The 26,704-nt window shown below is 47.9% G+C and overlaps 3 protein-coding genes across 4 annotated transcripts in view; 1 reads left to right on the plus strand and 2 right to left on the minus strand.

Moving 5' to 3' along the window:
* The window catches only part of PSMC6 (proteasome 26S subunit, ATPase 6), a 6,812-nt gene extending 5,509 nt beyond the window's left edge, over positions 1–1,303 (minus strand). The window contains exons 1-3 of the mRNA XM_057387424.1: positions 1,214–1,303; positions 698–812; positions 67–154 (exon numbers count right to left, since the gene is read on the minus strand). Of these exons, the coding sequence (XP_057243407.1) occupies positions 67–154; positions 698–812; positions 1,214–1,236 (226 nt within the window). The 5' untranslated portion in view covers positions 1,237–1,303. The remainder of the gene's footprint in view (positions 1–66; positions 155–697; positions 813–1,213) is intronic.
* A 1,900-nt stretch (positions 1,304–3,203) lies between these two features.
* LOC130586569 (26S proteasome regulatory subunit 10B-like) lies at positions 3,204–5,048 on the minus strand. The gene is made up of 4 exons (XM_057387419.1): positions 4,910–5,048; positions 4,059–4,138; positions 3,780–3,823; positions 3,204–3,213 (listed from the first exon to the last, which is right to left on the minus strand). The coding sequence occupies exons 1-4, from the start codon at positions 5,034–5,036 to the stop codon at positions 3,204–3,206; spliced, it is 261 nt and encodes an 86-aa protein (XP_057243402.1). The 5' UTR covers positions 5,037–5,048.
* Positions 5,049–6,600: 1,552 nt separating this feature from the next.
* Positions 6,601–25,652, plus strand: LOC130586571 (ERO1-like protein alpha). 2 transcript variants are annotated; one of them, XM_057387422.1, is made up of 16 exons: positions 6,601–6,761; positions 13,829–13,948; positions 15,293–15,376; positions 16,918–16,956; positions 17,883–17,959; positions 18,051–18,124; positions 18,776–18,896; positions 19,267–19,304; positions 20,170–20,181; positions 21,320–21,346; positions 21,512–21,604; positions 22,993–23,239; positions 24,066–24,135; positions 24,278–24,364; positions 24,559–24,692; positions 25,449–25,652. In XM_057387422.1, exons 1-16 carry the CDS (start codon positions 6,678–6,680, stop codon positions 25,507–25,509), a joined length of 1,368 nt encoding a protein of 455 aa, XP_057243405.1. In that variant the 5' UTR covers positions 6,601–6,677; the 3' UTR covers positions 25,510–25,652. The 2 variants fall into 2 exon arrangements, with proteins under 2 accessions (XP_057243405.1, XP_057243406.1); XM_057387423.1 differs by lacking the exon at positions 20,170–20,181.
* The last annotated feature ends 1,052 nt before the right edge of the window (positions 25,653–26,704 follow it).

Here is a 26,704-nt window from a genome sequence, read left to right on the forward strand (position 1 = left end):
AAAGACAGTTCTTGCCATAGTCTGAGAGTGACAATCAAACACTCGTTACCCTTTGCTGAGACTCACCAGGGGGGCCGTAGAGCAGGCAGCCTTTTGGAGGGATAATTCCCACACGCTGGAATAATTCTGGGTTTGTAAGTGGCAGTTCAATGACCTGGGAAGGAACAGAGAACAAACTGAGACTGAGTTTTAAAACAGCTAATGGCACACCTGCCAGCCTGGTTTTCATGTCTCTGCATTATTTATTGGCAGCATATTTTGTTTCAGAAACAGCTGAGTAACAAAATGTCAGCAATCCCATGATCAATCCCCACTCTTGCCCTGACTGTGCAATGGCTGGTTCCTCTCCATGCTCTTTGCTCAAATGACATCCCTACTGTCATAATTCCACTCCTCAGTGCAATCCTGGTARCTTTTGAGCAAAATTCCAGTCTGCTTTGCTGCCCTCCCACTTGACTTCATGGTACTCCACAGCCTAAAGGGTCTTCGATCCTTTAAACCCTCTCCTCTAAAGGATTATCTTCATTTTAATCCCATTCCAAGCACTTGAAATGAAACATGGAAAGCACTAATCTGAGAGGATCATTGAACAGCCCCATGGTGGTGTAGGACAAACATCAAAAAGGTGGTTTTGCCCTGAAAAACTTCTCTCAGAGCATTTATCAGAATCTGAGGAGSGATTTGAGGCACTGGGTACCTCCCGTAACTCTCGGATTTGTTCCGACAGCCCCCCGATCTCAGAATAGGAAACATCTCCWGGGTCTTCATGAGACATGTTATAAACCAATGGATCCACTTCCCTGGGCAAATATCTGGAAAACAGGAATTAAGAATAGATATTTGTCATTGTGCAGACACATTTACACGTCTATAAAGTTATTCCCAAAAATTTTACAGCAATATGAAAATTATTTCTTGCCTTCCCATCTTATGTGCTGAAAAAACAGAATAAACCCAAATCTAGCAAACTTTTTCAAGTTTTAAAACAAAGCTTAAAAAAGGCTGAAAATACTGAGTCGCAATTTTTTTAAAAAGAACAACCAATTTTCCTTTAAATCATATAAAAGACACACAAGTCTTTCCCCATAGTAACTGTTCTTACTTAAGCACTGCTTTGCAGAAAATGTTTATGAAATATCAGACAACTGATGATTCAAATATTTGTGTAATATTTTTCCCCCTTTATATGATGAGCAGAAGAGCACAATCCTACCTCATAATAGTCAGAGTGGTCATGTCCAGAGCAACTCTCGTCCCTGGCTTCAGCTTACTCTTGTCAAGCTAGCCCCAAAAAAAAAGAATTCTGTTAGAACTCAGCTCCAAAAATTGCAAAGTTTCAGCCAAGATGTTAAATGGAGTTTGCACTCTTTGCTCCATCCCAGACAAGAAGAAAATAAGGTTACAGACTGACACACCAAGCAGTCACTAACTCACCTCCACACTTTTAAAATAAAGACTATTTTCTAGTCCACCATTAATTTTTAATTTTACTGCTGTCAATCTGACTGGATCAGGGGGATGTAATCCTCCCCTCTGCTCCAAACAGGACAGAAGCAGCTGTTTCAGAATACTTAAACAACCCTCACAAAAAGTTGCACATTTCCCTGTATCATTTCCTTCCCAGCTTTGAAGTCAGCTGTTGAATTACTCTTTCACCTCGGATGCCTCCTCACCTRCCTCAGCAGTTTTTATCTGCTTGTTCCATTTTTATGGGATTTTTAAACACATTTCAGTCCACCCTGATAAATTCTGCTGGAATTCAGAGAGTTTCTCACCTTGTGTTTCAGAAACTACTTTCAAGGCTTAACAACAAGGACACAGCCCATGCTGGATGGGATACTGGGAAGGAATTTTTGGCTGTGAGACCCTGGCACAGGGTGCCCAGTGGCTGCCCCATCCCTGGAAGTATTCCAGGACAGTTTGGATAGGACTTGGAGCAACCTGGGACAGTGGAACGTGTCCCTGCCCATGGCARGGGGGGGAACTGGATGGGGTTTAAGGTCCCTGCCAACCCAAACCATTCTGGGATCCTGGGACATGGCATTTGCATGAGAAGGATTTCAACAGCCTTTTTCCAATACTGATGGAAGTTTCCCACTGTCTCCTGGTGGATTTATAAGGTCTCTTGCCACTTGGGAGGGTTCTTGAYCCTCTGGCAGGGTTTAGGATCAAGCTGTCCCTTCTCCCTTACTGGAGTCACCACGAAGGCCATTTTCCAGCTCCCTTATCCAAAGAACTTTGTACCAGCTTGGAATTCTCAGTTCCAATTATGCCCAAGAGATTTAAGTTATTTTGCAGTGAGAAGAAAATGAMGAGAAACCACTTGACCTTCTTAGGWAATGCACTTRAGAYAGGGAAGTAATTTTGCTCCCACTTAAACAACCTTGCTCTCCTYCCTCCTGAGCAGCTACAGCTCAGCCATGAGAGCTTTGATCAAAAACTTGTCCTTCTCGTCTGGGAGAAATTATTTGTCTTTGATATTTTGACATTTTGAAAACAATCAAGGGTAYGGTAGTTTTGAGCCTCTGTAGCAAATCAAGGATCTTTTAAGATAAAAGTGCTTTTAGTGAAGAATAAACTCCAAAGTGCTGGTTCATCCAAGGACAACCTATTCCTTTGAATTCACCTCTGTTTCAACAAAGAACATCAAGATTACCTTACATGCCCCACAGTGGAATTGTTTAATTATGTCTCTGAAAAATTTGCAATCAACATCTGTTTCTCTTCAGAAAGGAAAAAAGTGGATAAAGATAATGGCTTTAAATAGACAGAGTAGGGTTAGATGGGATAGGGGAAGGAATTCTTCCCTGGGAGGGTGGGGAGGCCCTGGCACAGGGTGCCCAGAGAAGCTGAGGCTGCTCCTGGATCCCTGGAAGTGTCCAAAGCCAGGCTGGACAGGAATTGGAGCACCCTAGGACAGTGGAGGGTGTCCCTGACATGGCAGGGAGTGGACTGGGATGAGCTTTAAGGCCCCTTCCAACTCAAACCATTCTGGGATTCTGTGGTATACTGTTAAATAACATTAAATCTAAAGCTGAGTGCTATGACAAAAACAGCACAGCAACAACGACTTTACACAATTATTAATTTGCATAATAATTTCAAGATAGTCCAAAATCAGGCAGAAGGACAGAGTTTTGACTCAAGAAAAAGAACAAAACACATGCAAGGCACTGTCAGTGTTGTGGATTGTTTTGTCCCCACTAACACCACCTGCAAAGGGAGAGGAGAGCAGGTACCAGCGTCAAACAGTGATGTGCACATTAAAGGAGAAAACACTTCAYGCCACTATGAACACMCYRGATGAAAGSMAWKSYWAWWWTYCMRRWYMAARSCMWTTTTTWAWKRAWWWTYMMMMMRRWYMAWTWMCYKKMSGSSRMMRSCMAMCMMSWWWYYKGGKYCMWTTKKKGSCYTYMMMAWKRMYKGRARRRRRAAWTWRRRRAAAAAMCCAAATTTAATTAATTYACTCWMTGAGTTYTGTWACTGAACTATCCAGTATGMTKTTAYRCCAATAATATGATCMCCAATACTTTAATTCTTAACTTCTCCATAACTTTAAGAAGATTTTAACTAGAAAGATTTATTRTTTYGTGGCTGCCCCATCCYGGGAAGTGTTCCATGYCAGGCTGGACAGGGCTCAGAGCAGCCTGGTTTAGTGGAAAKGGGCCCTGCCCATGGCTGGRRTTGGAATGAGATGATCTTAAAGGACCCTTCCAACCCAAACCATTCCAYGATTCYATGATTTTCATGATCTCAGAAAATGTATTAATTCAGTGTACTTACATTTCTCCTCTGTCAGCTGTTTAAGAACCTCGCCAACAATCTGTAAAAAAGTAAATACAGCATTAGCCAAGAGATAAATTAACACTGCAGAACTCAGGCCACAGAGAAAACCTCTCTAACCCATCAGTTCCTGATGTCAAGGTCCCTGTTTGTTTTACCTGGACTGTTCCCACTTTCTCTTTCTTGATGCCAAAAAAAATGATTTAAAGGTTACTTCAGGCAAATTCACCATCAACCCCAGCACAKGATGCCAACACCTCATTTCCCTCACATACCTGCCCAACACTCTGCAAGGCCTTGAGATCATTTTCTGACTTCTCATACTGCTTGGTGAGCTCTTTGAGCTGTTCCCTTACTAGAAAAAGAAAGAAACACAGGATTTTGGTAACCTTCAACCCAACAAGAGCCCAGCACCAGACCCTTTTCCAGCTGCAAAGCTGCAGGAAGAATGAAACTGTGAGACACCAGCAAACCCAGTAAGGGACCCTTGAGCAAAATGTGGGGAAGGGAACAGAGCTGGGGAAGGGTCTGGGGCACCAGGAGGGGGTAAAGAAGATGGGGGGACCTCAGCCTGGAGGAGAATTGGGGAGGTCCTTGTGGCTCTGCACAACTTCCTGACAGGAGGGGACAGACGGAGGGGATTGCTCCCAGAGAACAAGGCACAAGATGAAACGGCCTCAGGTTGTACCAGRGAGGTTTAGATTGGGACCARGGAAAATTTCTTCATGAAAAGGGTGGTCAGTCATTGGGGAAAGGCTGCCGAGAAAGGCAGTGGAGTCTCCATCCCTGGARGTGYTCAGGGAATGACTAAACATGGCACTCRGTGCTCTGSTCTATMGACAAGGTGGTTCCAGTGAYAGRCTGAACTCGCTGATCCCAGAAATCTTTTCCAACCTGAACGATTCCGTGATTCTGTGACCCTTTAGGGCCAAGCTCCCAAGGGGCCCGGGACGCGGCCGCAGCGCCCACCCCCGTCCATCCACCCCCGCTCCCCTCCCCGGGGCCCGGCCAGGCCCATGACGAAGCGCGGGCAGCGCCGCGGCCGCCGCGTCCCTTCTCAGGCTCCACGGAGCGCTCAGCAGCGCCCTCCCCCCGTCCCCTCAGCGCCCTCCGTGCCCGCGCTCACACTCCTTGAGGCGGCCGTCGATCTCCTTGTGCTCCAGCAGCTTCTTGCGGTAGTCCTGCAGCGCCTTGTCTCTGGGGTCCGCCATGATGAGCAGCCGCCGCTCATAGGGAATGCCGGGAAGGGCCATGGCGGCGGGGGGGCCGCTCCCGCCCGGCCCTCAGCRCCGCGCAGCGCCCCCTGTCGCCGCGGAGGGCAGCGGCATGTCGCGACATGAGGGKCTGTCGTGAGGGGCGGCGGCTGCTSAAACAGRGAYTGCRAGGCACGGMTTGTGTCAGCGCTGAGAGGGCGMAGCGTGGGTTAAAGAGTGGSTTAAAGAGTGGCTGTGGCTCCTGGTTCAGGTATCAGAGGAGAGGATGTGTGGGGAGCCCTCATGGAATGGTTTGGATTGAAAGGGATCTTAAAACCCATCCCATTTCCACCCCTGCCATGGCAGGGACACCTTCCAYTMTCCCAGGYTGCTCCAAGCCCTGTCCAGTCTGGCCTTGGACATTTCCAGGGATCCAAGGTCAGCCACAGCTTCTCTGGGCACCCTCAGCTTCTCTGGGCACCCTGTGCCAGGGCCTCTCCAACCTCACAGCCAGGAATTCCTTCCCAATGTCCCATCTAAATCTGCCCTCTAGCATAACAAGCCAAAAAAAGAGTCGGGATTTTCCTCCCCTTCCCATGGTGTGTCTGTCTGATGCTGCAAGGGACCTACAGCAGAGACCTACAGCTGTTCCCCCAAATCTTGCTTTACCCCCAGAGCTCATCCCTAAATGTGTACCAGGGAAGGGCTTTTGGCTGCTGTCACTGCCAGGGAGGGATCAGACACCTTTTCCTCATGCTCTGCCTCCAAGTGGATGTTCTTTGGGTGAAACTTGAAAGGTTTTGTGTCCTAGAATCCTGTAGTTATTTGGGCTGGAAGGGATGTTAAACCCCATCCAACCCCAGCCATGGACAGGGACACCTTTCACAAAACCAGGCTGCTCCAAGCCTGATCCAGCCTGGCCTTGAAAACTTCCAGGATGGGGCAGCCACAAAATAATAACAAGCTTTTGTAATTTAAATCTAGTTAAAGATTTGGAAGAGCAAAGAATTAATAGTATTGGTGATCAAAGCATTGGCAGAAAAACATTCTGGATAGTTCAGAAACACCATTCAGAGGGGGAGTTAAGTAAGTTTTGGGTTTTTTTTCTCTCTCCAGTCATTGTGAAGGCCACAAATGGACYSAGATACGTRGTTGGCTGTCRCCGTCAGGTAATTGATCTATGTGAATGTTCATTAAAGTTTGCTTTGATCTGGAATATTAGCATTGCCTTTCATCCAGCATGTTCATAGTGGCGTGAAGTGTTTTCTCCTTTAATGTGCACATCACYGTTTGACGCTGGTACCTGCTCTCCTCTCCCYTTGCAGGTGGTRTTAGTGRGGACAAAACAATCCACAACACCGCCAGGACCTTACATATGTTTTGTTCTATTTATTGAGGCAAAGCTGTTTCTTTCTGCCCGATTTTGGTGTGTCAAAACCTGGGGGCTGCTCCCGTTCGCAGCGAGCGGAGCGCGCCGGGGCCGGGCACACGGACAGCGCAGCCATCCCAATCCCCACGTTCCTCCGGTGACTCAGCGCTGCCGGCAAGCACAGCCCCATCCCCGGGGYGCTGCCCGCGGTGCTCCGCTCCGTGCTGGGCCGCTCGTAGCCGGCGGGGCGGGGCGGTGTGAGCGGAGCAGAGCAGAGCGGAGCGGAGCGGGGCGGCCCCTGCAGCCCGAGCTGTGCCGGGCCCATCGCCGACATGGCGGCGCTGCTGCTGCTGYCGCTGCTGCTGGCGCTGCCGGCCGTGCTGCCCCGCGGAGCCGAGAGACGCTGCTTCTGCCAGGTGGGTGCTGCGGCGAGGGGTGGATGGCAGCTGGGATCCGGGCCGTGCCTGGGAGGTGTTGGTGGTGGAGTGTGGAGGGACATCGGTGTCCAGTTGTCCAGGAAGGACGTGGAGCTGCTGGGGAGAGTTTTGAGCAGGGCGCGGAGATGCTGCGAGGACTGGGGAGATGCTTCAGGAACTTTCTTGTGTGGAAAGGCTGAGGGAGCTGCGGGTGCTGAGTCTGGACCAGAGGAGGTTCCAGAGAAACCTTACAGTCCCTTCCAGTACTCAAGGGGCTCCAAGAGAGTTGGAGAGGGACTTGGGACAAGGGTCTGGAGGAATAGGACAAGGGAATGGCTTCCCACTGYCAGAGGACAGGGTTAGATGGGATATTGGGAAGAAATGCTTCCCCGTGAGGATGRTGCTGCCCTGGCATAGGTTTCSCAGAGAAGCTRTAGRTGCYCCATCCCTAGAAGTGTCCAAGGCCAGGTTGGAYGGGGCTTAGAGGATCCTGGTCTGGYGGAAGGTGTTCCTGCCCATGGCTGGCAATGGAACTGGATGAACTTTAAGGTCCCTTTTAACCCAAGTCAGTCTGTGATTCTCTTCCATGCCATCTTAACTGTATTCTCTCTCTGCTCCCATTGGAAATGGGGAGTGCTCCAACTTCTTGAGCATTTCTTCCCCACCTGTCCAGGTGCCTCTCCTGGGATGTTTCAGGGATGTCTGTTACTATAATGCTGCTTCATCCCCTCTCCTGCCTTGCTGTTCTCTCAGCTCAGCTGTCCAGGAGAGAGCATGGCTGCAGCAGGCTCCTGCCACTCTATCCTTCCATGCCTGGGTGTGAGCTGGGCTGTTCTGCTCCTTAAAGCTCTTCCAGGATTAATTCCCCTTGCTGGTGTGCCAGTTGTGTCACCGCCTGGCCCTTGGTGCAGCTTCTGTTCCAGTACAGTAATGAGAGAAGTGGGTGCTGTGAACCAAGCAGCTGGATTTGGGGAGAAATTGCTCTGCAGATTCCTTCTGACGTGACTTTGCACATGCAGAGTGGCTGCTCCATCCCTGGAAATGTCCAAGGCCAAGTTGGATGGGGCTTGGAGTACCCTGGGACAGTGGAAGGTGTCCCTGCCCATGGCAGAGAGTAACATAAGATGGGCTTTAAGATCCCTTCCAACCAGAATCATTCCAAGATCAAGGGGTGAAGATGTCACAGTGTGTTTAGTGCTTTATTTTGTTGCCTTTGAAAAAAAAAGGAAGCTTTTTAAAAGGCTACTCTTGCTGTATTAAAATTCTAGTGCTTAGCTGTGGGTCAGAAATTGAGAGTGGAGAAAGAAAACAAATGGAATTGGCACTTGGGATGGCTTTGCCTTCCTGGGTGGCTCTTGACACCTTTCAGTTTTCTGTGGAAATGATAACTACAAACTTTGCTGATAAAGAATTGAAAAACACACATTTAGATTCTGTTTAAGTTCTGTATCTCTGCAGGGTTTTTTCCTTGCAGCTTCCTGTTAGCAGAGAAGTTTGTCTCCTAAGGATTGAATGTTGAGTCAGGAGTGTGGAATGGGATAAGGAGCTATAACCACTAACTGAACTGGCATTGTGGATGGCAGTGGCTGGCAGGCTCTTTTCCTTGGGCTGGAGAAGCTGGTGTGGTGCTTTGAGCTTGTTGGGCTGCTGCAATGTGCTTTTCATTCTGTGGAGCAGCTTGGTTTTCACTACAAACGTTTATTTCAACATTTTTTTTATTACCTTTAGGAAAGGGTGTCATGTAAAGCAGCATTTCTCAGCCCTTCTAACCACMAAACCTTTTAAATCATGCCCGAGGGCTGCCTCATCTTTTTGTCAAAAATAATCTACCGATCTTCTTGTGCAGAACTGGTCTGGTGGTTTTTATTTGCCACCAAAGAAAATATAGGGCAAGCCTTAAATGATCTGATTTGCCCTGCTTTGGTTAGATTCTTGAAGGCCTGGTACAGCTTTTGGTTTCCTGCTGTGAACCATCTCGTGTTGTCTCAGGAGCTTCTCAGATGAAGAATGCTCAATGTGGGGTGACTGGGAGAGCTCTGGCTTCTCTGCCAGCCTGGGACAGTTGACAAGGGCCACTTTGGGGAGTGCTGCTCCAGCAATATTCCCAGTGCTGACTTCAGCAGGCCRTGATTCTGGAAAGGGTGTTGCACTCCTGTCTGTCTGCACCCAGGGCAATGCCTCACCTGCTTTTTGTCACCATTGTTTTATCCCTCTTCCTTAGAGACCAACCAGTTCCAAAACTTTTATTAGAAACATCCATCTGTTGCTAAAAACACTTGCATTTCAAATACAGTTTTCTGCTTCCCAAGCTCTGATTAACATTCCGATATCGAAATTCCCTCAAACTTTACAGGCAGCTGTCCCTCCCCTCGAGATATTCCTGTTTGCATCATGGCTTTAGTCAGCCATGGATGTCTTCAATATATTCCTGGTAATTATTGTTCATTTGCTGTTTACAGGCTGAGGCAGCTGCATTAAGGATGTGCTGCAGGTGTTTGGCAGATGGGGATTTTGACGAGGTTTCCGGTCTGGTAGAGGGCTGGTTCCCTTTGGGAATGTTTCTGTGGGCAGGACGYTGTCATTAGGGGTGAGTCTGGGCATGGAGAGTTTCCTCCTTGGTACCTGASAGGCTTTCGAGCCTTTCTTGCGTTCCTGTAGAATTGGTGTTCACTCTGCAGCCTCTGGGGCAGGAATTTGTTTCTAGCACAGCTCACAGTTTCTCTGGGGTAGCTTCAGGAGGAGCTTCCAGGTGGAGAGAATCTGATATTTGGAGGTACATACTACCCCTCTCCTCTGGTGAGATCCCACCTGAATACTGTGTCCTGCTCTGGGGTCCTTCCAGCACAGGAAGGACGTGGAGCTGTTGGAGTGAGAGCAGAGGAGGCCAAGATGATCAGAGGGATGGAGCAGCTCTGCTGGGAGACAAGGCTTGAAGAGAGGGGATTGTTCAGCCTGGAAAAGAGAAGGGTCCAGGCTGACCTAATTGTGATCTTCCAGTGCCTGAAGGAGCTGCCAGGAAAGGTGGAGAGAGACTCTTTTACAAGGGCTGGAGTGCCAGGACAAATGGTCTGAATGGCTTCCCTCTGCCAGAGGGCAGGGATGGATGGGATATTGGGAATTAGGAATTCCTGGCTGGGAGGGTGGTGAGGCCCTGGCACAGGGTGCCCAGAGAAGCTGTGGCTGCCCCTGGATCCCTGGCAGTGTCCAAGGCCAGGTTGGACAGGGCTGGGAGCACCCTGGGACAGTGGAAGGTGTCCCTGCCCATGGCAAGGGTGGAATTAAATGATCTTTAAGGTCCTTTCCAACCCAAACCACTCTGGGATGCTGGCACAGCACCTCAGCCTCTCTGGTTTGACCCCATTCTGAGGCTCCCATGTGAGATTCACTTCTGTGTGAGTTCCAGAAACCCCAGTCCTTGTTTTCTGGGCAAAAGATGGGGGAGAAAGCACCTGGAATGGCAGATACAGCTTCTAGGATAGGTTCAAGAATGACTGTCCTCACCTGACTGCCACCAATTTGCTTCAAGTGCACTGGCAAGGATGGAAATGAAATAATTTCATAGAATCAGAGAATATCCTTAGTTAGAAAGGACCCACAAGAATCATCAAAATCCAATTCCGTTCTGTACCAGGAAACTTCTGCTGAGGGAGCAGGAAAAGCATCTGCTCACCATCGTTGTGGGGCTGGTGTGGATTGTCCAGACGGGCAGGCAGTGCCATGGAAGTTGGTACAGGCTAAACCAAACTCCTCAACCTCTGTGGCATTCCCTTCCCTGTGCCCTGTTGTAGCTGTAGTGGGAGATGCAGGAAAAAGTTTTCGTTTCCTGCCTGACTGTGGTGTGGGACAAGAAGGAAGCCTGAACTCCACTGCTCAGGGAATGTTCCTGTGACACTGAAAGGAGCAGAAAGGTGGGAAGAGCAGCCTGACAGGAGTCTGGGATGGAGTGGAGGAAGCTGAAGCAGAGGCCCAAGGCAGGGATTACCCAGAGTGGCTGGTGTTGGTGTTCCCAGCCGTGTTACACACACCGGGTGGGTCTGGCGGGGTTCAGGATTGTGAGCACGTCCTCCTTGGAGCTTACTCAGCACTTGGAGCCGCTCCTGCCGCGTCTATCCCGGCGGCTCCGTTGCATCTCTTCCCAGTGGGAAAGCCCAGCCCTGCCCAGCAGCCTCCTGCCAGGTTCTCACACCCAGGCAGGTGGAGCAGAACCCGTTGCAGGCGCTCTGCTCGGTGATTCACGGTGCCAGCAAGCACATGGCACGTGTTTGGGACTGGATCCATCCGTGGTTTATCTCAAACAGCTGTTCTCGTTGTCACAGGCTGAAGATGTAGGTAAATATTATTTTTGWGGGGTGGGAGGAAGTGTTTTAAGGCCCAGCCCACTGGAGGGCACGTTTGACACGTGTTGTAGCTCAACTGCTTTGGCAGCAGGAGTTGAAGTCCCAAACCGAGTGAGTCTTTCAGCATGCAGGGCTGAAAAATGGCTTCTAGGGTGGTCATGGAAGAAGAGGGAACTTGTGGAATGAAGACCAAGACCTGCCAAGTGATCTGACATTGCCACTTCCCTGAGTCTTGAAGTGGCTCAGCTTAAAGCTGTTTGATGGTGGCATCGCTGGGGCTTTCACCAAGCTCTGAGGAGCCTTGGCTCTTGATGTTCTTGATGCTGCTTCTCTCCTGTGCTCCTTTGCCTGTGATCTTTGATAGGTTGGGCTATCACACAGAGGCTGGGGAATTGCCCATTTCTGTCCAGTCTGACTGAAATCCTTAGAGGAGGAAGGATTGAGCAGAGCTTGARTTTTCTCAGCACTTCCCCTTTGCCCCCACGGGTGACACTGAGGCTCATCCCACCAGTGCTTCAATAAATGGTATTTGGAGAGCTCCAAAGCCTGACCCCCGTCCAGTCCTAAAGATTTTGGGATCCTCTGCAATGCTTCACTCTGGATTTTATTCAGAATGAGGATGGTTTTGGCTTGAATTGGTCACCAGACAGAAGAAAGACCTGGCCCAAATGGTGCTTCCAGTGGGGGAGAGGTGGGAGCTCCAACATTCCCACTCACAGGGATGTCATTCCTTTGGAGTGACATTTGTCATCAAAGCATAGATACAGACAGCACCTGAAGATTATCCCCAAATCTTTTTGTAGGCCACTTTTAGACCCAGCCTTTAATCTTCCTGCCTCGAAGGATGCCAAGATTCCAGGAAATAAGAATGTGGTTGGTTRGTTGGTGGTTTGCTGCGGTTTGCTGTTTTGATGTGTTTTTTTTAATATATGTGTAATTTTGAAACAGCTTTAAATTGGGTAACTGGATTAGCAAATTGCTACTGTTTATTTTTACAGGGGTGACTCAGGTTAGTGGAAAGCTTAAATCACTGTTAATCTTCATTACCATGCAGGGCAGAATTCAGTAAATGTGTGAGGGTGACACACTGAGCTTCAGTGTAAACACTTAAAATATGAGYGAGCCTCCAAATGATGCTGCCTCAACAAAACAGAGTTGTTCCAGTGGGGTAGGGAATTCTGGCTATTTTTTCCCCCACCTCCCCATTTCATGTGACTCTGTGCTCCATTTCTGCCCTCCTCCTCACAGCTTCATTTCCATGGTGGTAAATATAATATTTTTATTTAAGTTGTTGTGCAGCKCTTGCTGAATTATGAGYGGCTGAGGGAGCTGGGAAAGGGCTSAGMYTGGAGAAAAGGGGGATCAGRGGGGATTTGKGGCTCTGCACAACTCCCTGACAGGAGGGGGSAGCCRGGGGGGTCGGGCTCTGCTCCAGGGAACAGGGACAGGAGGAGAGGGAACRGCCTCAGGCTGGGCCAGGGGAGGTTTAGGTTGGATATTRGGGAAAATTTCTTCATGGAAAGGGTTGTCCAGGCCTGGCACAGCTGCCCAGGGGACAATGATGGAGATTTCATTCCTGGAGGGATTTAAAAACCCTGTGGATGTGGCACCTTGGGACACAGGAAGTGCTGGGGGAATGGTTGAACTCAGTGATGTTTGTGGGCTTTTCCAACCTGGATGATTCCAGGATTGTATTACTTCCCCAAGAACTCGTTGGGGGTGTGGGGGAAGCAAAACTACTCCTRTGTTGAGCAACTTTGTTGTCAGCCAGTAATGGATGTGTCAGGAAACCACAGCTGAATTTGTGCTACTTTTTTCTTCAGGGCTTTTTTTTTTCTTCGGGGCTTGCACTAAACCTGTTGAGTTGTTCAGGATGATGCAAGAAGGATTTGGAACAGATGTTTTCCTGCCATATGACTCTCTGAGGCAAGGAGAGGGACTGTTGCAGTTAATCACGGAATCAGGGAATGCTCTGGGTTGGAGGGGATCTTAAAACCCATCCTATCCCACCCCTGCCACGGCAGGGACACCTTCCACTATCCCAGGCTGCTCCAAGCCCCATCCAACCTGGCCTTGGGCACTGCCAGGGATCCAGGGACAGCCACAGTTTCTCTGGGCACCCTGTGCCAGGGCTTCTCCACCCTCACAGGGAAGAATTCCTTCCCAATATCCCATCCATCCCTGCCCTCTGGCAGTGGGAAGCCATTCCCTGTGTCCTGGCACTCCAGGCCTTTGTGAACAGTCTCTCTCCACCTTTCCTGTCAGCTCCTTCTGTTTTCCAGGCTGAACAATCCCATCTCTCACAGCAGAGCTGCTCCATCCCTCTGATCAGCTCTCTGTGGTTCTGATTAMCTCGAATCAGTGGCTGCAGCGCTGTTGATTAACAACATTGATTAACAACAAGGACTTTCTTTGAGGSCTCTCATTGGTGTCATTGCTGCCTAACTGGTCCCTTATGCAAACTGCAGCTCTCAGCTCTGTGATATCCTCCAGGAATGGCCTCCTGAGGCTCATCCAGCAAGGAACCTGAGCAGGCAGCCCATGGCTCACAGCTGGCACAGCAGACACATCCATTCTGCTTAAACTTGACTTGACTTGCTGGTAAAAGGAAAGAAAATGATGAATTATTTTGTTGTCTGCAGTGCTAGAAGTTCCTGGCCGAGTTGTTTATATTTGATTTATTATTTTTGATATCTTTGATTTTGATTTTATTGTTTCTTTCTCCTCCAGGTTACTGGTTATTTAGATGACTGCACCTGTGATGTAGAAACCATYGATGCCTTTAACAACTACAAACTTTTTCCTAGACTGAACGAACTCCTGGAAAGTGACTATTTCAGATACTACAAGGTAATTTTCTCATGCAAGAATTGTAATTATTTGTGTGCTACTGTATTTTTTTTTAATCTCCCTCAAACTTACTGCTGATTTTTAAAAAATCAGGTAGCTGGACTTTGATTGTGATCTTTTAAGGATGCAGTCAGTAAGTTAGAACCCTTCTGTTATGAGGAGAATCTGAATGAGATGCAGGATTTTTAAGATGTTTTCTTATCCATTTTTCCCTCTTAATCAATACCACATTAATGAAAGGTCTTCCTTTGGTGARCTGTGATGTAAAGATGTTGATGACCAATGATCCATAATGAGGGGACTCACAGTGACTCCTCACTGATGTGAAAACCTGCATTAGTTACCCCACACTCAGTTCATTGATGGCTGTTGCTGTCAGATATTGCATGGATGAGATTGATTCCATGAGCTGCATTCTGCTCCCTCTCAGATTCCACAAAATCTTATTAGATGTTCATTGTTTTGGAAGAATGCTACTTGTTAACAAATCAAAGATTGGGATTTGTTGAGGAAGCTCATGGCCTTTCCYCTTCCAGGGTTGGGATTTGTGACAGAAATACTGAGATTGGTCTGAATGAAGCACAGAATTCTGGAATCTCAGAATGGTTTGGGTTGAAAGGGACCTTAAAGCTCATCCTGTTCCAACCCTCTGCCATGGGCAGGGACACCTTCCACTGTCCCAGGGTGCTCTAAGCCCTGTCCAACTTTTGACGCTGCCAGGGATCCAGGGACAGCCACAGCCACATAGAGGCCTCCCCACCCTCACATGGAAGAATTTCTTACCAATATCCCATCCATCCCTGCCCTCTGGCAGTTTGAAGCCATTCCCTGTGTCCTGTCCCTCCATCCCTTGTCCCCRGTCCCACTCCAGCTCTCCTGGAGCCCCTTTAACTACTGGAAGAGGCTTTGAGGTCAGAACAGTTTGGAATTATGGAAATGGCTCTGTGGGAAAGCACCAGAAGGAAGATGCAAGGCAGGATTAAAAGGATAACCTGTTGTGATAAAAAGCAACGCTATCAATCTGGGTCACCAAGGCATTGTAGGTGTGGGAACAAACAAATGCTGAACATTTGATGACTCGACACAGAATCTGTGCTCTGGTCACAGCTGGATGGCAGGAAGGCTCCAGCACATCCTCTTCCCAAGGCTGCAGTCCCAAAATTCCCAGAACAAGGAAATTACACCCTCTGTCTCCATTCTCACTGCCCTCACCTTGCACTGGGTTTTGCTTCCCAAGCCTTGCACTGAAGCACTGAAGGATATTTGTGTTGGCAAAGTGGGGGGTGGAGGTTGGCTTGGCTGCAGGGAGATGTGTTATTTCATAGGATGATGTGTTATTTRCAGGTAAACYTACAGAAACCTTGTCCTTTCTGGGATGACAACAGTCACTGTGGGATGAGAGACTGTGCTGTACAGCCCTGCCCCTCTGTGAGTACCAAATCCATTCTTTTACATCTTTTTTTTTTTTTAGTATTTAACTTTTGCAGACTGGGAGGAAGCAGCACAAGTGACTGACTCTTGTTATTTTAGTTACAACAAAACTGGGGCTCTGATGGAGCTTTCATGTGTGCAGCAACACTGGTGGCCATAAGAAAGGCCAAAATACTAAATTCTGAAAGTTTCAGGACAGGCTGAGATTTTAATATTTGACCCTCTGCAAACAGCCAAAAACTTCTYCTGGTCCCTCTTTTATTTTTYCCATTAGCAAGAARWTTTTAGKGCAAACCCATTATTGTTTTTGTGTTGACAGAGTTTCACCCTGTTGGTCCATGGGCTGCACTGGGATTTAGTTTTGGCTGATGAATTTGACTTAAGAGCTTTCCAGCACTCTTCTTTTAGGAGAAATGCCTCTTTCAGTATCCTGTTTCTCAGCATCCTCTTGTCCTGTATCCTGGACAAAAGGGTTTTGTTCCCTGAGCTGTCCTGACTGCTGGTGTTTGCCCAAAAAATGTGAGGGAATCACAACTTGGTGGCTGGTGGTGAATCTTCCCTCTGGGGGCATTTCATGTTTTGCTGTTGACAGCCAGCACAGACTGTCTCACCCCCTCATTCTTAGGTTCTAAAATGGAATGATGATTTTTTTCCCCTTAAAATAACCCTAAATGTTGATTAATTTTTTTTCTCTTAAAAATCTATTTTTGGTAGTGATTATGACTAATATGATGGAGTTATGTTACAGTTACCTAAGTTGTAGCTGGAAGTTGTTTCTATTTTAAGAACTGACTGTCCCTGCTGCTCCTAATTATTTTGATTTGGGTCCATTTCATCCTGAAATCAATAAAAATAACTCTTACTGCTTCATTTTTCTCTTTGTCATCACAGCATTTGCTCCTGTAGAAGTGGTTTTATTGCCTTCCTGCTCCTGGAGGAAATGGAAGTTGAGGAGAATTTGGGGTCTGGTAGTGTGGGGCTGGCATTCCATGATGGAATGGTCAGAGGGAGATTTTGGAATGCTGGTGGATGCAACAAGTGAGGAGGCACCTGGGCTCCTGACCAGAGTCAGTGCTGGAGTTTGTTCTGCTGAAATTCTGCCAATTAACACAAAAACAATAGAGGATTTACCCTAAAAACTTCTTGCTAATGAAAAAAAAAAATAAAAGAGGGTCTAGGAGAAGTTTTTGGCTGTTTGCAGAGGGTCAAATATTAAAGCTCCTCTGGAGTTTGTATTGGCTTTCCCAAATTCCTGCTTGGATAAGCAAAGCAGAACCTGAAGTAGCAGCCATGGAAGGCTGCAGACCTTTGGAGAAGAGGAATCTTGCAAAAAAAAATAAATCAAATTAAACCACTAGGAATACTGTTCTCCTTGGTTTGGAAAGGAGTGAGGATCTGGGTGTGTTGTGAGCTGGGCTGGGTGCTTTGGTCACCTTCTCACATCCATCAGCTGTGGTAACATCCCAAACCTTCCCAAAGATGGGGCTGGAAGGTCTCAGCAGCCCCACACGTGGCACATGCTTTGTTTTGTCTTTCAGGAGGAAATCCCTGATGGAATCAGATCTGGAAGTTACAAGGTGGGTGTGTCTGAGCACAAAAGGATGAGGTTTGTTTTGTGGTCTGCTTTTGTGCCATAAAACTGATTAAGTTGGAAAAGACTTTTAAGGTCATTGGGTCCAACTATCACCTCACCACCCCATGTTCATCAGTGACACATCAGTGTCCCCAAGTGCCACATCCACATGTTTTCTGATCACTTCCAGGGATGGGAACTCCACCACCACCCTGGGCAGCCCCTTCCAATGCCTGACAACCCTTTCCATGAAGAAATTTTCTGTAGTATAAAATCTGAACCTCCTCTGTCCCAGCCTGAGGCTGTTCCCTCTCCTCCTGTCCCTGTTCCCTGGAGCAGAGCCCGACCCCCCCGGCTGCCGCCTCCTGTCAGGGAGTTGTGCAGAGCCACAAATCCCCCCTGGATCCCCCCCTGATCCCCCTTTTCTCCAGGCTGAGCCCTTTCCAGCTCCCTCAGCTGCTCCTGATGCTCCAAACCCTTCCCAGCTCCATTCCCATCCCTGGACATGCTCCAGTCCCTCCCAAGTCTCTTGTACTGAGGGGCCCAAACCACCCCTACTATTTGAGCACCAATATTTGTCAGGATTCTCTTTGTGCCTAAATTTTTACCCTCTTCAAGTGCTTGAGATGCTACAGAGCCTCTGAGGTGGCTGTCCTGGAGCCAGGTATTGCTGACATTTCTCCAAGAGCAGGTGTCACCAGGCACAAAAAGCCCCTGTGGCAGTGCCAGAGGCTGCCCCGAGTCCCTGCAAGACTCATCACCATTGTATAAGCCTTTGGGTATCTGCAGACATCCTGTGGAAACACAGGGTGGGGTGAATCATGAAAGGGTTTCTGGGGCTTAACCTGGATAGTGCATTAAAGGCAGAATTAAAAAAAAAAATTCCTTTTTAATCCTCATCCCTCCCCACCCCTTTGCTTTCCAACCCAGTACTCGGAAGAAGCCAATAACCTCGCTGAAGAATGTGAAGAAGCCAAGAGGCTTGGAGCTGTTGATGACTCTTTGAGGTTTGATTTCTTTTTCCATAATCCTTCCTTGTCCTGAAGGCAAGCAGGGATCAGTGCTCTCTCTGAGAGTCTTTGCCCACTTTTTTTGCAGCAAGGAGACCCGGCAGGCGGTGCTGCAGTGGACACAGCACGACGACTCTTCAGACAGCTTCTGTGAGGCTGATGGTATGGGCACCTGGGAGAGCTGGAAAGGCTTGGAATGGGATTTTAGCACTTCTGCAGAGCTTAGAATTGTGGAAAAGTTTGGTTTTGGAGGGATCTTTAAAGCCCTTTGTTCCACACCCTGCCATGGGCAGGGACACCTTCCACTGACCCAGGGTCCTCCAAGCCCCAGTGTCCAACCTGGCCTGGATCATTTCCAGGGATGGAGCTGCCACAGCCTTATCACCCTCACAGCCAAGAATTTCTTCCCAATATTCAACCCAAATTTCTCCTCTGGGAGTTTGAAGCCATTTCCCTTCATTCTGTCACTACATTTCCTGACATAGAGCCCCTCTCCAGCTTCCCTGTTGCCTCTTCTGATCCTGGAATGTTGCTCTGAGATCTCCACACAACCTTCTCTCCTCCAGGCTGAACAGCCCCAACTTCCAGGCCAAAGTGTAAAATTTCAGCAAGCCTGGAGCATCAATAGTTCCATATCTGCACTTTTCCACCCCCCTGACCTCAGCATTATGAAAATAACACACAAATATTTCTGGTAAAGCTTCCTTGCTGCTCAGGACCTTGCAGTTTTCAGCACAGTGGGGAAGAGGAGGCTGGATCAGCTTTGGGAAATGTCATTTTCCCTGAGAAGCTCCTTGTCACTGTTCCTCACAGACATCCATTCTCCTGATGCTGAGTACGTGGATTTACTCCTGAACCCTGAACGTTACACTGGCTACAAGGGGCCGGATGCCTGGAAAATTTGGAACAGTATTTATGAAGAAAACTGCTTCAAGTAGGTGTTTTTTGGGGATGAGTTCCACGAGGGTGGGGAAGCTGATTTCTGCAGAGGGGCAGAAATGAATCCTCATCCTTCTGTCTTTGCTCCAGTGCCTGTGCAGGGTGGGATGGACCAGAGACAAGTCTGGCTGTCCCAAAACCAGTTTTTTTCTAAAAAAGAAGAAAATACCACCAAAACCCCACAGAAACCCACATTTTGCTCTATTCTCCCCCTTCTGAGCAAAACTGAAGCACAGAAGGGGTTTTTAGATCCCCTCAGGCTGTTTGACTGCAGAAGTAGCTACTTCTGCTCCACTCTGTTTTTGCAGAAAAGGAGACAGTAACTTATTTACATTTCTTATTTAAATGATTTTTTCCCCTCCTAGGCCTCAGAATGTAAAAAGACCTTTGGCATCTGGCAGAGGTGAGTCATTTATTTATCTCACTAAGTGGGTTAGTAGTGAACTGATCCCGGCTCCAGGAACAATAAATGTTGTCTGGGCTCCTTGTCCTGCTGGATGAGAAATACCATGTAGCTCCTGACCAAGTGTAGAATTTCATGGCACCTGGAAGTGGGTTTTTCTGACATCCATTGTGGAAAATGAATATCTGATCTTCCACTCCTGGAAAAAAAAAAAAACCTGTGAGTTTTGGAGGGACTGGGAGCAGGGCTGAACCCTGAGATTTCCCTGGGTTTTTGTACTTGGCGGTGCCAAACCGTCTGTGACGGATTGAAATGAGATCCTGGCTGGGATCCTCCATGGAAACCACTCAGCAAGAGAAGCTCTGCCCCAGAGCCACAGCCAGGCAGTGGAAGTTAAAGAGGGGAAGGGGTTTGGAAGCAGGAGAACATCACCAACCTCTCCTCATTGCTGTGACCTGAATGCTGCTCCAATGGTCCAGATCATCCTCTGCAGTGATCTCTTGATTCTTCCCTAAATTTTGGAGGTGTTTACCTTCCTTCTTTGACCCAGGTGCAAAGGATTGGCTTTTTCCTTCTCTTCTACTGCTGAAGGGGATGTACAATGTCCCTGGAAATATCAGGTTTTACTTCCTTTGCAAATATTGATCCCTCCTGCCTGGGTCAGGTTACTCAGCCCCGTTGCTCATCCGGTGTCCTCACTGCTGCACTTGGAGTTTTCTGTGTTCAGAACATTTCCAGACCTCCCTGGAGGTTGTCAGAGCAGATGAACAGAGCAGTGCTGGTGCTTTGCAGCTTAATTTGGGTTCTGTGTAATTTTTTTCTTCTTTTTTCCTCTCCTTCCACCCCTTGTGCTTTTTCCCATCAGGAGACGACGGAGGTGAGTGGCACTGTTTGTTTTTACTGATAACAGAAACAAATGGGGCATCTTTATCATGCTGTGACAGTCTGTGCCATCAGATAATGCACCTGGGGAGCAAAATTATTCATCAGAAATTAGAGTTGTGGAATTATAAAATATCCTGAGTGGGATCATGAGGATAGAGTCCAACCCTGTCCAGATCCCCCAACAATCCCACCCTGTGCATCCCTGGCAGCGCTGTCCAAATGCTCCTGGAGCTCTGGCAGCCTCAGGGCTGGGACCATTCCCTGGAGAGCCTGGGCAGTGCCAGCACCCTCTGGGGACAGAGGAACCTTTCCTTGATTTCCCATCTAAACCCACCCTGGCACAGCTCCAGCCATTTCCTTGTGTCCTGTCCCTCCTCATCAGAGTGAAGAGGACCCTGTGCAGAGATCCCTGGGAGCTCCCTATCCCATCTCATCCTCATCTGAAGGCCTTAAAAAATCCACCAGCATTTTTTTAAGAGCACAAGTCCTGTTTGAAGCAGTCACTGAAGTGTGGGAAGCCCTTTGGGAACAGGATTTTTGCTGGGGTTTTTTTTTCAGTGCTGATTGCTGAGAAAGCTTTGAACAGCCTCATAAATCCCAACAGCCTCTGGAAGCTGTAGGAGCTGAGTGTCCCAACTCCCTCTGGCCCTGGGGATGACTGTTCCCTGGAGTTCTCCATTCTCCATGACATCTTTTTGTCCCTGAACCATCCCCAAATCCTGATCTGCAGATCACTTCCAAGCATGGAGCAGGGATAGTGAAACCCTGACTTATGGGATTCTGCACGCTCAGCTGCACTCTGTGGTTTTTTGGTTGGYTGGTTTGTTTGTTTTATAAAAATATCCCTCTCCCCACTGTGCCCAAAGAGGAAAGCAATCCCTGATCCTTGTTTTTGCCAACACTGCACTGTTCTGCCCCCCCAGCCCCTTGGGGAAAGCCCACGTGCTGTTTTGAGCTGCTGCCACGCCGTGTTAGAGAAGCATCACTCACCAGGGTGGGCAGGAAAACTCTTCTCATGCTCTTCTAATGCTCCTTGCCCAATTTCTGCAAACTGGGGCCAGCCTGGGAGGTAGATTCAGGCCAGCAGGCTTGCTGTGCACCCTCACTGATGTGTTTCCCTTCCTTTCCAGGGCACACATTTTACAAGTGGCTCAAAGGTAATCCTCAGTCTCACTCAGTCACTTTTCCTGAGATGGACACAAAACCAGGGAGGGGGTGGGATTGGTGGCCACACTCAGTGGGGTTAAATTCCTCCCTCACAGCCAGGAGAGCTGAAATCCAGTGGGTGCTTCCAGAGTCTGAATCTGCCCTTTGCTTTGCAGGGGTGTGTGTGGAGAAACGAGCTTTCTACAGGCTCATCTCGGGTCTCCACGCCAGCATCAACATCCACCTGAGTGCCAGGTACCTCCTGCAAGGTAAATGCTCCCTCCTGCCTTCCTGCCACTTTTCCTGCCTCATTCCAAAGCTGACACTTCCATGGCTCTGCTGAATGCTGCTTGGAGCCTGTTCCAGCAGGATTCAGGCCTATTCCGTGCTCTTCCCAGCACCCAGCTTGTGTAACAGGATTAGGGATGCAGCTGCCATGTGCCTCAGGTCTGACAGGGGCTGGGCTGTGCTCTCCACCAAGATTTCCAGCACATATTCCTTGTGTCCTTCCTCTTTTGGAGGGAATTTCTGACTGTGGATTGAGGCTGTCCCTTCCCAGCCTGGTTTTAGGATGGTCAGTTCAGCAATAACCTCACCTAGACTGGGAAATGCTTGGCTGGGCTTCCCAAGGCCATTGATCCACAGGCCATTGCTTTTCCCATTTCCATTTCCATTTCCAATTCCAATTCCATTTCCTTTTCCACTTCCATTTCCACTTCCATTTCCATTTCCACTTCCATTTCAATTTCCACTTCAATTTCCATTTCCATTTCAATTTCTACTTCCACTTCCATTTCAATTTCCACTTCAATTTCCACTTCCATTTCCATTTCAATTTCCACTTCCATTTCCATTTCCTTTCCAAGCTTTGGTCCATAAGTATCTGTCTGAGAAATGCCATTTTCAACCCTGGGCTTGAAAATCAATGTGAAACTGTGGGAATTTGGATAAGTCATTTAGACTGACCTAAATAATTGCATTGAAGTTTTTACAGCCCACGTGGGCCTCACCTCGATGTGAGTTTGGCCATGTTGGGAGATGGGATAATGTGGGAAACATCAGAAGCAAGAGATAAGTTGGGGCTGCAGCATCAGCTTGATGTGAGTTTTATATTTTTCACTACATATTTTATATAATAATCTTAAACACAGGGTAGGATAAGCAACAGAAATATCCTTTGTGGGCTTGAAAAAAATGGAAAGTAAAGGCCAGTCTCCTCCACTCCATGGTTGTTCTGTTGCTTTTTCATATCATCAGGAATTCTCTTAAGATGTCCCTGTTTATGAGGAAGACTCAGGAATTATTTGAGAAAAGTCTGCAGGAGTTTTGTGTTTGCTGGGGGCTGAGTTCAGTTAAAATCCTGCCTCCCTTGAACAATTTTCAGGCAAAATTTTTTCACTGGAAAGGTTTTCAGGCATTGGAAGGGGGTGCCCAGGGTGGTGGTAGAATCACCATCCCTGGAGGTTCAGGGAACCACTGGATGTGGCACTCAAAGGTTGGACTCAATGATCTTGGAGATCTTTTCTACCTTCTGTGGGTTTGGAAAGCTGGGATCTCCCTGGCTGGAACCACATTTCACCACTTTTCTGGAGGGAGGAGATGAACCAGAACTAAACCCAAGCACCTTACGCCTTTGGGGTTTTTTTTTCTGTCTCAGACACGTGGTCAGAGAAAAAATGGGGCCCCAACGTCACCGAGTTCCAGCAGAGGTTTGATGAAGTCCTCACCAGAGGAGAAGGACCCAGGAGACTCAAGAACCTTTATTTCCTGTACCTGATCGAGCTGAGGGCTCTCTCCAAAGTGCTGCCCTTCTTTGAGCGCCCGGGTTTCCAGCTGTACACCGGGAATAAGAGCCAGGACACCGAAATGAAACACCTGCTGCTGGAAATCCTCCATCTGGCCAAGTAATTGCACTCAGTACCTGGGGACAGTGGCTCTGGCAGCAGCTCTGAGTGTGCTGTCACATAAAGCTCCTAGAAAGGTTCTGGGTTCCTTCCTGGAGTGATTGRTGYRGTAGAATCATAGAAACRTGGCATGGTTTGGGTTGGAAAAACATTTTTAGGGTCATCCAGCCCAGCTCCCTTGCAATGAGTAGGGACATAGTACCAGTAGTGCTGGGAGAGCATGGATATCTGTATGCAAATTGCAGAATTTGGGTAATTAGTCCCACAGTTTAATAGCCTCGGCTGCCTTTTGGATTTAGAATTGAATTTAATAACTGCCTACGTGTCAGCCCTAAAATTGGCTACCTGTGTGAGTCATCTGTGGGATACCAGGCCTGGCTTCGTGTTTGTGACTAGAAAAACATCCTAAATATCTTGGTAACAAGGTTTGGGCTGTTGGATGGAGTTTGGAGTAAAAGGAATGGAAGGTATTGGAATCAGACAGAAAAGGGTGTCTCCTAAAGTGATCCATGTTTGATTTATCTTGTCACCCTCCTGTGATTCTGTCTGTCAAAAACAGACTGAAATTGCTTTAAAAACCATCAAGCAATTGCTGAAAATGTCTCCGAGGTGAGATGCCAGCTCAAATTGGAGGAGATAATAGAATCCCAGGGTGGTTTGGGTTGGAAGGAACCTTAAATCATCTCATTCCATTCCTTGGGGTTGGATGTAAGATTCAAACACGTCTGGAGATGTCCAGTAGCTCGCCCCTCTGTTTCTGCCCACCCCTGCCTGCAGCCACACAACCAACCTGGGCACAAATCAAACTCTCATCATCCCCTTCCAGGTCCTTCCCGCTGCATTTCGATGAAAACTCCTTCTTTGCAGGGAACAAAAAGGAAGCTGCTAAACTAAAGGTAATTGCTGCCAGAAACCCCACTGCAGGAGGCTTTCCCCTACCTAAACCCCACAAAATTCCAGGATTAATTTGGATTAATACCTGGAAGGAGCCCTAATTAATGCAGAACCATGACCCACATGAACGTTTTTTTTCCCCAGGAGGAATTTAGGCTGCACTTTAAGAATATTTCCAAGATCATGGACTGTGTTGGCTGCTTCAAGTGTCGGCTGTGGGGGAAGCTGCAGGTGAGATTTGTCAGGTGTGGGTTTGGTCCTGGGACAGCAGCTGATTCCAGTTTTTTCAGCCTGTGGGAACTGGGATAAAGTTTCCTTTAACCCAAGAGCCTGGGTGAAATGAAATCCTCTTGCCGTGTTAAACGATGTTGCCCTGGAGAGGAGTTGGAGTTGCTGTTCACTGACCCTGTGTGATCCCTGCACAGACACAGGGCTTGGGCACAGCACTCAAGATCCTCTTCTCAGAAAACCTCATCGAAAGGATTCCCGAGAGTGGCCCTTCCTATGGCTTCCAGCTGACCAGACAAGAAATCGTGGCCTTATTTAATGCCTTTGGAAGGTGAGGTTGAGACTTTTCTCTATTTTCACAAATGCTGCTGTGTTATTACATCCAATTTCAGCTCTCATTTCACTCAGGTCTTCCCAGTTTTGGTGGTAACTCTTGCTTTACTGATATCAGGTGCTATTAATGCGAAGTGAAACACTTGGAATAATTTAAAATATTCTTTATACATTTCTGTACATTTCTGTGAGGAATTCAAGGAAGCATTTATGCTAAGATACAAAGAAATTTATTAATTTTTAAGGGACTGTGTGACTATCCTCAAAGCACATTGTCAGAGGCAAGGATGCTTTTTTAGGCCTCTCCTTCAGGTTGTTCCCTTCCACCAGTTCAGTCCCAGATAATGATTGCATTTAACTGGAAACCATCAGTCCAGCCTCTCTGGATGAGGAGTTTTTGTCAGAAAAGGAGGATAATGAGGCCTTTAGGAGGGGATTTCAGGACACTCTTGTTATCCACGAGCTCTTTGTGATGCTCAGAGACCATGAGTTTCTGGCAAACAGGTTTTTCCAAGGATGAATTCCTTAACATCCTGTTCCACTGTGATTCCCAGTGTTTGCTTTAAAAAGAAGCAGGGGAATTAGTGAAGGGCCTGGCTGTAACCTCAACCTAATTTAACTGGAATTCCAAATCCTCTCTTCTCGAGAGCTGCTTGAATCTTTCCTTGATACAGCCCCTTTCTCCCAGATTTTAAATAATTCACGACCAGGATGTTGCTGTAACATTTCCMTTTTGCTTTTTCCTTGCACCCAGGRTTTCAACCAGCGTGAAAGAACTGGAAAACTTTAGGAATATCTTACAAAACATGCGGTGAATTCAGTGGAGAGAGAGAGACTTGTGGACAAACACCATCATTTTGTCACACTCTGACTTGAACCATGGAAACCACTTGCTGGGACTTCTGTTCCCAGCTGATTGTCTGTAACCTGCTGAGGAGATATTTTCTACAAKGAAAAAAAAAAARSYWWTTTTTTTGGTATAAAAATGAGGACTATATGTAAATTTTATTTTATATATTGGAAGATCATTTGGAATAACTCTTTGAAATATTGCTGTGCTGTTTGGGTGGATCAGCCCCGTGGCTTTGCCTTCAGAAGCTGGAGGGAGGGCGAGAACTGTGCCATTGAATAAATTTGGGGGAAATTCTTTGTCTGCTCTGTGATTCCACACTCACAGTGTGTCTACACCAACCTCCTGCTGCATAAAAAAACAACTCCAAGTGATTGTTGGAGGTGCTGCTGTCCCAAGGTGAATTGCTCTTCTTCAGGAAACATTTTTGTGGGATCAGGCAGTTCCTGGTGATCCTTGCACGCTCTGAAGGTTTGGGAAGATGCACCAGGAAGGATCATGCTGGAGGAACCCCACTGCTTTCCATGTGGCACGTGGAGGCTGCCATTCCTCATTTAGGAAATGTGGAACGCTCCATCAGCTGTATCTGACAGTCCATGGGCCAGCAGCTGCTGCCAGGACCCCAATTCCAGCCTTCTCCTGGCCCTTCTGCTCCTCCCAGCCTGTGCAAGTGGGTTTGGCCTCTTTTGGGATCTGCTCCCTGGAGGAAAGGCTAAAATGGGAAAGGATGAGCCAGGCTCAGGGCTGCTGCTCCTTGGAGAAAGCACGGATGAGGCACGGGGGAATTGTGCTGCTCCAAGGACAAGGAGTGGRCAGAGMTGATGGGARAGGGCTGAGGGTCCCTSCTGGGGTGGGYACAACCCYTGGATCCCYCACAGATCCCCYGTTCYTGATTCCWGCMGGGTCCYACAGGGATGGAGCCAGCTCTGATTGCACCATCCAACATCCAGCAGGGACAAAGGACAGGCTGTGCTGTTGGAAAACAACCCCCGAGGCTGGATGTGTGTGCAAACCCCTCTGCTTTCCACCCTAAAATGCAGCAGAGGCAGTGTGTGCTCCAGCAGAACTGCTGCTCCTTGGCTCAGGGCCGTGGGTGGGGATAAACCCGGGCAAAAAGGAAAAAGTGAAGCTCCAGGTGTGGAGCTGGGGATTCAGCCCCT

This window comes from Malurus melanocephalus, unplaced genomic scaffold, assembly GCF_030028575.1.
Source record: "Malurus melanocephalus ecotype Western Australia unplaced genomic scaffold, MMel_1.1 scaffold_1211, whole genome shotgun sequence".
Taxonomy (NCBI): Eukaryota; Metazoa; Chordata; class Aves; order Passeriformes; family Maluridae; genus Malurus; species Malurus melanocephalus.

What these genes read in the sequence shown, in the direction of transcription:
- LOC130586569 (XM_057387419.1), bottom strand. Translation starts at nt 5,036, where the DNA reads ATGGCCCTTCCCGGCATTCCCTATGAGCGGCGGCTGCTCATCATGGCG. An exon ending in CGACGGCCGCCTCAAGGAGT is followed by an intron (nt 4,139 to 4,909) that starts GTGAGCGCGGGC and finishes TTCTTTTTCTAG; the next exon opens with TAAGGGAACAGCTCAAAGAG. An exon ending in CCTTGCAGAGTGTTGGGCAG is followed by an intron (nt 3,824 to 4,058) that starts GTATGTGAGGGA and finishes ACTTTTTTACAG; the next exon opens with ATTGTTGGCGAGGTTCTTAA.